We start from the raw sequence: 13,182 nt of genomic DNA, 5'->3' as shown, positions 1-13,182 counted from the left end.
AGTATATCTGATGGACGTTTTTCTTCATCGAGTCAGCTGTGGAACTTGGACCCTCAGGGCCCAATAGAACCGGAAAGAGGGCGGGATGAATGGAAGACAGTCACCAATGAAAGACAGGCTGGGAAAGTGACCAAGGCGATCGGTGTCGGGAGGCGGGGCTAAGCGAGCTACGGTTGCCGTCTGGCGCAGGAGAGGTAACGGGTGGGAAGGAGCGGCGTTGGGAAGCGCTGGGACCGCCACCGCCATCATGAGCTATTCAGGTAAGGGAGTGGGTGAGGAGACGGGCTTCTCGGGCAGGACGGTTCACGGAAGGGGGCGGCTTTGGCTCTGCGGGAGCGGACTGAGAGGAGGGCGATAGGCCCAGCCCATGGCAACAGTCCGGGGGTGGGGTCACGATCCTGCCACCCCCTCGAGCCCTTGCTGGCTCGAGCTCCTCGCCGCCGTCCCTGGCCGAAGCGGAAGCCATTCGTTCATCTTTCTCGTGAAACGGGCGGGCAGGCGGAGGCTTTGGCCCTTTGAAGGAGGGTCGTGAGGTGCGTCGCCTCATTCTGCTCGTCGGAGCTCAGCCTGCCCGAACGACGCCGCTGCCTCCCCCTCCCCCACGCACTTGTGGAAGCGCGAGAAACGAAGAGAAGCATATCGGTCCCCTGCGCCGCCGGCGTGAGAGACAGAAACGGAGCCTGGCATCTTTAGTAGCCTGTCGTCTGCCCGCATAAGACCTCCCCGCTCCCACCCTGTCCTTGCGAGTAGTTGTGACACGAGTGGGTGTGAGAGAAGACGCACGGAATCCACTTCGGCAGTGGTTCCCTTTAAAAACTCTCTCTCTCTCCCTCTCCCTCCCTCCCTCCGCTGGGGTTTCTTTCCGACCCTGAAACCGTTTTAGCGTGGATCCGTTTTTCGGATTTAGACGGGTTCCGTCTGTCAAACGAGTAGTGCACAGTTGCAATACTATAGGACAAAGGCAGGTTTGCTAGGCCTGTTGCCTTACTCTTCCTTCAGTATTAGAAAACTATTAAGACTTTTTTATTTTTTTCAAAGCTGGATGCGAGCTTCGGAATCTTTATGGGTTCTTGTAGCGGTGGGATTCAAATATGTGAACAGCCGGTTCTCTGTGTGGATGCCGCTTCCGGAACTCCCTTCTGGGCCTGGGCAACAAAGAATTAGCTACCGGTTCTGCCGAGGTGGTGTGAATCAGCTGAATCCCACCACTGCTTTCTTGGATATTTTCTGTGTCTTGATATAGTGCAACATTTTTTTCCGTAATACTTTGGTGAGGTCTGTGTTAGGTTTAAGCTAAATATCCTTCCTAAAATTGAGGAGGTACCTTCAGAAGTGATCATTGTCAGGGGGTGCATACAATCTTCTTTGGCCCTTGTGTGCCAAAGTTTCAAAATGTATGCTAAAGAGGATTGTAGCTGAATACTTATCCTCTTTATAATTGCTCAACAATTTGGTGCATTAAATGTGATAAACTTCCCTCTGCATGTATATTAAGTCTTGTAAATAATTTTTCAAAATCTAGTGCCACTTTTGATTTCAAATACTTAAGTAAAACCTTGATACTGGAGTATAGAATGACCTCTGTGTAGTTCTGACTACCCTACTTTGTTCTTAAGTAAAGTTTTTTTCCTTAGTATTCTACAAATGAGGTAGACTTGCAAATTTTACTATAACACATAAGCTTCCATGAGCTGCAACTCAGCCATATGTGTAGGATGGCTTAACTTATATGAGATTTTAATTTTTTAAAAATGTTAAATATGAGGCATTGAAGTAAAACAGTTGGAGTATAGAGTGATTATGCAGATGAAATTTCATGGGGCACATACTACAAATACTTTGTCAGTTAGCAATCATTAGATGCTAAAAATTATCTTTGTTCAAACATTTAGAAGTTTTATTATGTTATCAGCTAAATTACAGCTCTTCATAATATCATTTTAGCTATTGTCTGTCCATTGCAGGATGAAGGCCTCTTCCACATGTTTCCAACATACAGTCCTGAGCTTTCCTTTCCCAATTGGGCCTGCAGTATTTGCTGATGTCATTGATCCATCTTGTTTTAGATTTTTTTCATGGATGCTTTTTATCAAGTGGGATCCCTTCTATGACTGCCTTAGTCCACCTGCCATCAGTTCTTCTTGCTAAGTCAGCGGCCACTTTCCATTTCAATTCTTTTACTCTTTTGATGATATATAATTTCATTTCTCCTCTAATCCATGTGCAGGTCTTTCTATCAGGTATATCTTCATAATATATCTGAGATTTTGTTTTGTAAATTTTGTTTTGAATTTCTGCAGATCTGTGAATGATTCTTTACCTTGTACTAAAGTGTTTTAGATTATACAAGGAAATAATCAAATTGCTTAGATTCCATACATTTCTTGAGTTTATTATATTAGTGTCTTTTAAATAAACAGTGTTGGAAATCAGTGATTAAACAAAAAGAAGAATTCAGGATTCCTTTTCCAATAGAAAAAAAGGAAACATGGGAAAATAATGTATTATCTTCTGGTATGATGGAATTATTTTTTCAACAGGTGGTGGTTTTATTGAAAATCTGTATTGAGGATCTTTGGGAATAGAAATCTAAAACTTGGAGAAAACAGTTGTGCATATTTTATATATAAATCATTTTGGGGATTCAGACAGAAAAAGTATGTTGATAAAAACAGTGTTTCAGTTACCAAAGAAAGTTAAGTGTGATTGGACTTGGTAGATGATGATGATGATGATGATGATGATAAGTAGTAGTAGTAGTAGTAGTGGACCTTGGAGGTCATATAGTCCAACCCCCTGCTCAGGCAGGAATTGTTAATTGTTAATTGTTCTCACTGTCAGGAAGTTTCTCCTTAGTTCTAGGTTGCTTCTCTCCTTGATTAGTTTCCATCTGTTGCTTCTTGTCCTGCCTTCAGGTGCTTTGGAGAATAGTTTGACTCCCTCTTCTTTGTGGCAACCCCTAAGATATTGGAACACTGCTATCATGTCCCCCCTCATCCTTCTCTTCATTAAACTAGACCACAGGTCGGCAACCTGCGGCTCCAGAGCCGCATGCGGCTCTTTGAGCCTTCCCCTGTGGCTCCCAGCCTCCTCTGCCTTTGCAGAGAGAGACAGAGACAGAGAGAGGCAATTGCGCTTCCCTGCTTTTCTCTCTCTCTCTCTCTCTCTCTCTCTCTCTCTCTCTCTCTCTCTCTCTCTCTCTCTCTATGTGTGTGTGTGTGTGTAAAAGAGAGTGCACTCACAGTGTTCTCCGAGGAGCTGAAAAGCTTACTGGGCGGAGCTCCTTCCTTTGCTGCGTCTCTGCAGGAAGCAGGAAGCAGGAAGGGCAGGAGAGAGCTAGCTAGCCCAGCTAGGCTGACTCAGGAATTCTAGGAGTTGAAGTCCATGAGCCATAAAAGAGCCGAGGTTGCCTACCTCTGAGCTTGTTGGACAACAACTTGAAGCTTGCCAGGTGAGCAGCAGATAGGGGGGGGGGAGAAAGAGAGAGAGAGAAAGAGAGAGAGAGAGGGAGGGGGAGAGGAAAGAGAGAAAGAAAGAGTGGGGGAAGAAGAGTGGCAGACCAAGGACAGAGAGGGAGGGAGGGATAGAGACAGAGAGAGAGAGAGAGAGACCCTTTTGATATCTAAAATGAAGATAACACTGCATATATCCTTTTTTTACCTGTGTGTGTATGTAATTTTATTCTCTTAAAGCATTCTCTTGGTGATCATTGTTTTAATAGTATGGATATTCCCAAGAGTCACATTTTTACTTTTATTTTTAATGTGTGTGTGTGTGTGTGTGTGTGTGTGTGTGTGTGTATGTGTGTGTACATACATACATACACATAAACACACACACACACACACACACACACACACACACCCCTACCTATAATAAAGATAAAAAAGGATATATGCAGTGTTATCTTCATTTTAGATATCAAAAGGGTTTTGCGGCTCCCGGTGTTTTGTTTTTGGTGGGAAACGGGTTCAAGTGGCTCTTCGAGTGTTTTGGGTTGCCTACCCCTGAACTAGACATACCCAATTCCAGCAACCATTCCTTATATGTTTTAGCCTCCAGTCCCCTAATCATCTTTGTTGCTCTTATTTGTACTCTTTCTAGAGTCTCAACATCTTTTTTACATCGTATTGACCAAAACTGGATGCAGTATTCTAAGTGTGGCCTTACCAAGGCATTGTAAAGTGGTATTAACACTTCATGTGATCTTGATTCTATCCCTCTGTTAATGCAGCTCATATTTAAGTAATTGTCCACTAGGACTCGGAAATCCTTCTCACAGTTTCTACTATTGAGCAAGGTACCCCCTATACTATACCTGTACATTTGGTTTTTCTTGCCTAAATGTAGAACCTTACTTTTTTCATCACTGAATTTCATTTTGTTAGATAGCACCCAGTGTTCAAGTCTGTCCAGATCCTCTTGTATCTTAAGCCTGTTTCTGGAGTGTTGGCTATATTCCTGCCATCTTGGTGTTATCTGCAAATTTGATGCGTTCCCCATCTATCCCCTCGTCTAAATTGTTGATGAAGATGTTGAAAAGCACTGGGCCCAGAACAGAGTCCTGGGGCACCCCACTACACAGTTCCCTCCATGTAGATGCGGTTCCATTGAGGACCACACGCTGATTAAGGCTGGTCAGCCAGCTACAAATTTATCTGGTGGTGATGCTGTCTAACCTACATTTTTCTATCTTATCAAGTAGTAGGTTGTGATCTATTTTATCAAATGCCTTACTGAAGCCCAAGTAAATTATATCCACAGCATTCCTCTGATCCATTAATTTTGTCACTTGGTCAAACAATGCAATAAGATTTGTCTGGCATAATTTGTTTTTGACAAACCCATGTTGGCCTTTAGTAATGACTTTGTTTGCCTCTAGGTGTTCGCTGATTTGTTGTTTGATTATCTTTTCGAGAATCTTCCCAGGTACTGAGGTCAGGCTGATAGGCAATAGATCATGCCATCGTATTTCTACAGTAAAATCTAGTAGAGGAGGTGTATAGTGATATTTCACCACCTGAACATAAGCCTTAGGATGTTCAATTTCAGACCTTACTGCAGAATATAAAAAATAATCACACATTTAAGATTTTAGCAAAGAGAAACCCATAAATGAGATTAAAACTGCAGAGCAAGAGTTGCAAACTACTGCTTACTGCACTGTGGCATATAATGTGGAGCAGATATCAACTTACTTGTAAACACCAATCTGAATCATTTTGAGAAATACTTACTTGGTCATTTCTTTCTAGGTTATGGAAATTGGAATTCTGGAACAAATAGAGGTAAGTACAGTTTTAATAGAATACTAGCATTTGTTTTTATAGATAACTCAATCACACTAATTTAACCAGAAAAAAATACCAAAATGTCACATTTTTTTTATTAATTTAATGTATGATCTTTCTAATATTAGCTTTTCATTTATGGTTAAATCCAAGTTTATATAACTGCACCATTCCCTGTAAATCTAAAATTGATGCTGGTGGTCAGCCATAACAACTTCATAATGAATTTTGGTACAACCTGTGAGCTATAGCAGTGGCCCCCAACCTTTTGGACACCAGGGACCAGTTCCATGGAAAGAGATTTTTCTGTGCATCTGAGGAGGCATGGTTTTGTGTGCTGCCTGCATCCCATGGATGGGGTTTCACGTGTTTGCACAGACTGGTTGCTGGCATGCCGGTTCACAGATCAGGAGTTGGGGACCCTATGAGCTATAGTAGCAGATTTTATAATATTTATAGTTCCATCGGTAGTTACCTAAATGTATTCTAATTATTTTAACAGATATTTAAAAGGTATTTGCAACAGTTTACCTAATCTGGCTTCCATGCTTAGCACTTCTCTAAATATATAATGCAGAACAAAGTATCATAGACTTCATGCATCCATGGGAATTCACATTTTTACAACAGTCTTACCTTGCAATTAACCTCATGAAACATAGTAGGACTTCATTTCAAATAGATAAATTGAATATTTGTACACTAAATATTTCAGATCATATCATCCTCTACATCAATGGTTCTCAGCCTGTGGTCCATGGACCTCTGGGGATCCACGATGTCGTCACAAGATCTGTGAAGGCTTGAAGAAATGTTATGATTTAAATCTTGAGTTAAGTCTTGGGGTCTGTGGCCATAGTCCTTGGCACAAAAGGTGTTTAAAGAGGGTCCACGGTGAACAAAAAGGTTGAGAACCATTGCTCTACATCTTCGAGAAACAATACTTTGAGAAAGTGGAGACTTTCATAATGTGGAAGCTATACTGATGATTTAGGTGTCCAGTTTATTGGAGGGGTATAAATATTATTTTAAATGAAATTGAGAACAAATGCAGAATATTCTTCAATCAAGTCACTGAAACATCTGAATCCCTAACTAGAATAACTTTATTTGAATGGTTCCTTTTAAATAAGAAAATAAATATGTCAATATATATTTTATCTTTACTCATGAAGTAATATTCCTTAATTGATTTCCTGGAAGTTAATGCTATTCAATTCATATGTTTCTTCTTGTATATATTAATCCTTATTTTTTATTCTTAATTTATGTTTAATTTAATGTTTAATTTTATTGATTATATTGTACACCACCCAGAGCCCCTCTCTGAGAGAGATAGGCTGTTAAGAAATATGAAATATAAATAAATAATGTTCTTTGCTCACAAAACTGTATTAAGCTGAAATAGGTATCCTTCATCTTTTCTTCCTTAATGTATGGTATATTCTTTTCCATTACTTAAAAGAGTATCCCTGTAAATCTGCCCAGTTACGCAATTTTGTTAATTCGTAATTTTTAAATGTGCAAGACCTAAGTACTTTTTACAGAATATCTCTTTATTCAGTGAAGAAAAGGATTATCGATTTTCTAAACTATAGGTCTCTTGCAGTTTTCTATCTCCAAACATCAGGTAGTATCATTTTCTAAAGCAAAAAATATTTTGTTGTGGGCAGCTTCCTAGCAAACTGAATAGACTGGAAATAACAATGTTATCGTACTTCTGTTTTTGTACGATATGGCTTTGTCCTAAAATTGATCTACAGATGGGATTGAAGTATTATAGATGAAGATAATATAGTTGCAACACTAGTTTTAGGCATGAATGGAATGAATGTTTCTCAGGACATGTACCAAATGCTGCTGTCATAGAAATAAGATTTAATTTTATATGTTGTATTGGAAGTAGATACAGAAATATATTTCTTTAACTAGCCACTGTAACATGAAAGAGATATTCTTGGTGCTACCAATCTTGTATTATACAGGCATGGCATTCTAAACATATAAAAAGAAAGTTCAATAACTGTTTTTCATTTCAGGTTATGAAGATTATAATTATGGATATGGATACGGTCAGGATAACTCTGGCAATTATGGGTATGGTATGGCCACTTCAAACTCTTGGGAAATGCCTAATTCAAATGCAGACATGAACTTTAACGCATCCACTGGCACCAGCGCTGATGATGTAATTTCAAATTTTAACCAGCGCTTAGATATGGTATCTCATCTAGACACTGAAACGATGCAAGGAGGACATTATGGCTCAGGTGGAGACAGGTGAGTGTAGAGACAAAGGTTTAGTAATAGTTATAGAACAGGCTAGTTTCTGCTTCTGGTAGGCATGTTGATCTAATCTTGTGCTGTTGCGCCGTACTACTACAGAAAACATATGGGAAATACAGACTTAGCTAAGTTTGTATTTTTAATTGAACTTTGCAAGTAAGGTGCTTAAATGAGTCTTTGAACAATGAAAATATGTAGCTGAATTGTAATAAAATGTTCTGAAATAAATGCAGGTTTGAGTACTTTGATCAGTTTCTGAAAACAGTGACCTCTCCAAAGACTGCACTTTTACACCACATTGAAATAGCATATCCATTAGGCAGAGTTTCTGTGGATTTTGCGTCAGTTGGAATTAAAAATACATAAAAAGAGAATTTCTCCTTAATGTACAGTACCTGTCATTGTTAATGTAAATGTGCTAGTTTGTAAAAATGTTAGTTTAAAGCAAATGCACATATTTAGAATATTTACATTTTTGTTTTTTAAATTCCTGCATATTAAAGTTTTTAAATACGTTAAAATAAATTATTTTGCATTTAGATAAGAAATTTAATGATTAAAATATATATTCTTTAAACACTTGATAATTTACCCTAGAATTAGTAGTTGGACAGTACTTCTGTATTTTAGATATATATCTAGAGCAGTGGTGGTAAACCTTTTGGACTTGGCTTGTCAAAAATTAGGAAAATGCCTAACTTGAATTTGCTGATTGTCCCTGGAACAAAAGAGAATAATTTTTTTATACATTCTTTTATTTTTAAAAATGCACTCCAATTTTGTGTATGATCCCCAGGATGTACCTTGTGCGGCTTGCCTTCAAGCGGTATTTTCTTTCTGTTGATAAGCCCCCTGTGGCTTATCCAAGGCAGCTCCAGATTGCACAAGTTCTTCATTCTTAAAATGGCTTCAAAGAAAGCACTTTTGTAGCCTCTGCAGCCTCTGAAAACTTTGAAAACATGGCCCATTCTCAAGTGATTTTTCAGAGGCTCTGGAGGCCATGCAAGAGCACAACCCTCTCAAACCTCCACAGGCCATACAAGAACACATCCCATTCTCATCCAGCTTCCAAAAATCACATAAGAACAAGGCATGCTTTTGTGAATAGTTGTGACTTTAACACAAGTCCTATAGGTTTGCCATCACTAATCTAGAGGTTGGTCTAAATAGGATGTACCTACTATTTGTATCTGGAGCTACAAATATTTAAATATCATTGAATCAAATGATTACAATATTCCAACTTTTTCTTAATTACGTAGTCCTTTGTTGAATAAGAGCTGAATAGTTGAAATATAGTGACTGAATTAGACATATCTTGTATTATATTTCTTGTTGTATTGACATACATTGAAATATACAGCATTAGCTTCCCAATCTAGCTTTTGGTTTTGTGGAGCCATTTAATATAACTTTTATTTTTAAAATGCTACTGCATAGTTGACTGTATTGTTCCACCCAAAATGTTTTCATTGCTATAAAAGTATATTTAAGAAATTACAAAATCATTTACAATTTAATTGGCATAAAATATATTTTTGTGATACATTATTACTTTTTCTATTAATTCAGATAATGTCTCTTACCTTGAGCAGAAGAATTGTTGTAGATAACTATCCACATTCTAATAGGTGTTTCTGTTTTCATGACTCATTCCTTACAGATTGGAATGGTTTCCATGCATAAAACCTAGAAGGTTTATAAGAATTTCTAAACATTTACATCACCAGATAACTTTTCCAAGTTGAGAATGGCTAAAGTGGCAATTTTGTGCACACTTAAATCAGTGAGATTTCCTTCTCAACATCTTCCAGATTTCAGTGTTATCATACAGAATGGGCCTTCTTATTTGACCTTAGTGGGCTAATGGTACACTGTGGCTAAATACTTGCAATAAATTTCCAAGAAAACACTGCAGAAAGCATAATTGCAGTGGTGAGCCATACTATGCTGTACATTGGTATGAGGATTATAAGATTGGTCGATGGTCCAATTCACTTTGCCTTGTTTTCTATTCTAAGTTAGCTTTTAAAGTCTCCTCCTCAGCCATTCTTTCCTTTCCATATCCTTGCTTTCAGATCCTTGATATCAAACACAATTTGTGTCCTTGTGTCCAGTGCTGGTTTATTTACACAGCATGACTTTTAGTTTTCCATAGCAGTCAAAACAACATGCTACAGAAATATAAGTGGTTTAGCTTCAACTATATCATCACATTTGGATGACTATGCAGACACTTTATTACAATTTAATAAATGTAACTTGAATCTTTGGAACTTTTGGAATGTTATCATGAATTAGTGGTAACTCTAAGCTGTTTCAAGTTGAAGAAAATATCCAAGTTAGATTGTTTTAGCCATTCATTATAAGAAGCACAAACTATTATTTTCTTAGATGTTGTTTCTGTTTTTTTTCTACAATGAAGAGATTACTGGCTAGGTATCTTGTATGAAATATATTGTTTTATATAGCTAATGATTTTTGATTCTTTCAAAAATTACTCAGTAGCATAAATTAGTAAAAACTTATTTTGTAAAGTTATTCCCAGGGATTTTATTTGTTTAACATAGTCAAATATGTATAGAAATTGGTATATGAATGAGTAATAGATAAAATATAATATAATGATTTGCATAACTCTCCCAGCTAAAAGCATATTTGTAAATCTAATCAGATTACTATTGTGATGATTTATTGAGATTAAACTTGAGAATTATTCTTTTATTCAGCCCTTATATGTATGAAGCTATATTTTCTACTGTAATGCACAATAGGTAAGCCAATTGATGTTCAGCTTTTAATGATTTTACTGAATATAGAATAATTCTGATTTTTTTGTTTTTATTTTTAATATAACCTGCTTCTACTACAGAATCTTAAATATGTTGCTCTGTATATTACTGACTAGATTCTCACCTTGCTCTGCAACCTTTGTAGGTATGATACGTATGAACCCTATGACTCAAGGTCTGCAATGAATGAGCGTGATCCGTACAGATCTGGCTATGATTACAGTGAGACCAAACATGAAACCGACAATGCCTATGAAGGTCACTACGACAGCTCCTATGGGAACCGCAGGAACCAGTACCACAACAGAGCACGTGACAACTTTGGCCACCGGGGTCAAAACTGGGGCAGAGATGGAAGAAATAACAGAGGCATGGCGCATTCATATGGGCGTATGGGTGGACAATGGAATGATCCACCAGTACCAATGGGAGGACGGGGCCATGGCCCCAATAGACCACCATCCCTTTTTTCCCACAAACTATTTCCTGATTACAACATGTACCAGGGCATGCGAGGTTTCTCTGGCAATATGCGTTTTGGAGGAGGCAGCATGAAACAACGAATGAGGAGAAACTGGAAAATGTGGGATGCAGATTTTAAAGTAAGCACCTATACAATCTTCTCCATGTTCTTTATGTCCTTCAGCAATGCCCAGTGTCATACTCCTCAAGGAGTTGGTAGCAATTGTGGCTAGAAATGCCTTTGTGCAACTTTGTTGTGCATCAGTTCTTTTCTGGATCTTGAGGCCTTGTGCTCAGTCACTCATGCCCAGGTCAATTCTCATCTGAACTACTGTAATGCGCTCTACATGAGCCTACCCTTGAAGAGCATTTGGAAGATACAATTGCTTCAGAAGGCAGCAGCGCAGACAGTTCTGAGGCTCCGAGAGTGGCACATATAACACCACTGTTACATGTGCACTGGTTGCCTATCAATGCTAATTGGATAGCGAGGGGGAGGCCTTATAAATTTAATAAATAAATAGAATGCAAAGGTATCTGTTAAGTGATTTATTTATTATTTTAATTATAGGAAACAGGTTCCTTGTTTCAGATGTTTGCTTTTAAAAAAAAAATTATTCCTGGAAGCTCATTGCATCCCATATGTGAACCAGTAATCTTGGAGAAAAGTCCTTGGAGAAAAGTTCTTTCAGCTTTGTATGAAATAGACCAAATTAAATCTGGGCATGTTTTTAGCTGTTTGAGGTAATTTGAGTATAACAAAGTATGTCTCGATATTCATTTTTATTGATAATAAGAAAATAATTATTACCTAAGGCTGAATATACTCCTATGTTTCTCTCCATAGAAGAAAAGAATAAAGAATGAGCCAACTGGTAATAAACGTAAACAAGCTAACAGTTCTGATGAACCTGATAGCAAAGCAGCAAAAACAGATAACTCAGATAACTCAGACTCTGATAATGGTAAGAGTTTATCTCTAAGATCTACCTAGACTGAGAAGTAATCCTGTTTCATTGCATACTTAGCGTGACAATATAAAAAACAATATTTTTGATTAAATGTTTCAGCTATTTTGTATTATGCATAGTCACCTGATATGCTGCTCTTTTTAGAAGAGGGGCCTGAAGGAGAAGCTGCTGAGAAGGGTTCTAAAAATGTGAGTTTGAATTTAGTCTTACTACAAAGATTATCATTCTCATTTGATACAATAGAAACAAGGGCTGGAAAGGATGCTTTGGCAAGCTAACCCTGCCGTAGAGATGAATGATGTATTGCTCCTCCTTTTGTTGAACAAAGAACAAAGAGCAGAGGCGAGGGCAGTTTTGAAGGAATGCTTAAAAGAACAAAGCTTTTTCAAAACATTTTAATCCCTGAGCTGGAAACAGAATATTCGCCATCTCCTTTACAGTAGTGTGTATACGAAATGGAGTTTCTAAGGCAGCAGTTGTTCAATAGTATACTCTAGATTATACAGTGATATAATTGATATAACTATGATTTTTTTTTTCCAGTTGATTCAGTCAGATTTACTTTGATGGTTTCTACTTAGGCTTCTGAAGTACATAGAATATACCATAATTATAACCAAAATTGCACTTCTATAAAGGTTTGTTAAATTACAGTAGTGATTACAAAAGAGAAATAAATTGGTTAAATCTTTATTGACCTAATCTGTGGAAGGATAGCTTTGATGAGCTATTTTGTGGTTGCTTCAGTCCTTTAGAATAAAAATGTATTCGAAATTGCTTTGAGGAATTAATGTAACAGTTCTTATAAATCATTTTTCTCATAAACTATATAGTAATTAGTAAATGCAGACTGGTCAAAAGCTAATAAGCTAAGTATAGATAAATAAAGCATGTGTGGTAACTTATATAAGGAGCAAATAATAAAGGAAGCTTGTTGGGTATTCAAAGAGTCAGACTGCAGTGGCAAACTCCTAGCAGAACATTAAATGAAATGGCTAGAAAAATTGACACTAAGAGTCAAAGTAGAGGTAAACAGAAATGTGTAATAAAGTCACAGCATTGGGTGGAAATGAGGGGCTATTACAGGAAATATTGCTGAGGCCTGTGTATAATTGGTGCTCTGTACCTCATCTAATCTGTGAATGAGATAGCAGTTACAAAAAAAAAAAAGATTACATAAGGTGAGAAATTGGGCTTATTGTATGTATCTAAAACACTACTTTTTATCTGAATACCTTCTCTTGACTCCAGAAATGTCCTACTATTTTAACTCTGCTCCTGTGGCTCAGGTGGAGACCGTTGGACACATAGTCCTTCAATGTTCTTTCTATAGAGATATTCGAAAAAACCTTATCCTCCCAATAATAAATAGGTATCCTG

General features: G+C 37.7%; 1 protein-coding gene across 2 annotated transcripts in view; it reads left to right on the top strand.

Annotated features, from left to right (window-relative positions):
* The first annotated feature begins 127 nt into the window (after window positions 1-127).
* Window positions 128-13,182, top strand: part of AKAP8L (A-kinase anchoring protein 8 like) — a 38,779-nt gene continuing 25,724 nt past the window's right edge. The window contains exons 1-6 of one of the 2 annotated variants that reach the window (XM_039359541.1): window positions 128-260; window positions 5,256-5,288; window positions 7,331-7,388; window positions 10,515-10,971; window positions 11,679-11,796; window positions 11,947-11,990. In XM_039359541.1, coding sequence (XP_039215475.1) covers window positions 248-260; window positions 5,256-5,288; window positions 7,331-7,388; window positions 10,515-10,971; window positions 11,679-11,796; window positions 11,947-11,990 — 723 coding nt within the window. In that variant the 5' untranslated portion in view covers window positions 128-247. Of the gene's footprint in view, window positions 261-5,255; window positions 5,289-7,330; window positions 7,572-10,514; window positions 10,972-11,678; window positions 11,797-11,946; window positions 11,991-13,182 lie in introns of both variants that reach the window. The other variant, XM_039359540.1, reaches the window with a different exon arrangement.

Source organism: Crotalus tigris, unplaced genomic scaffold (assembly GCF_016545835.1).
Source record: "Crotalus tigris isolate CLP2741 ecotype Arizona unplaced genomic scaffold, ASM1654583v1 scf7180000019078.1875890, whole genome shotgun sequence".
Lineage (NCBI taxonomy): Eukaryota > Metazoa > Chordata > Lepidosauria > Squamata > Viperidae > Crotalus > Crotalus tigris.
This window is presented reverse-complemented; position numbering and strand designations above follow the sequence as displayed.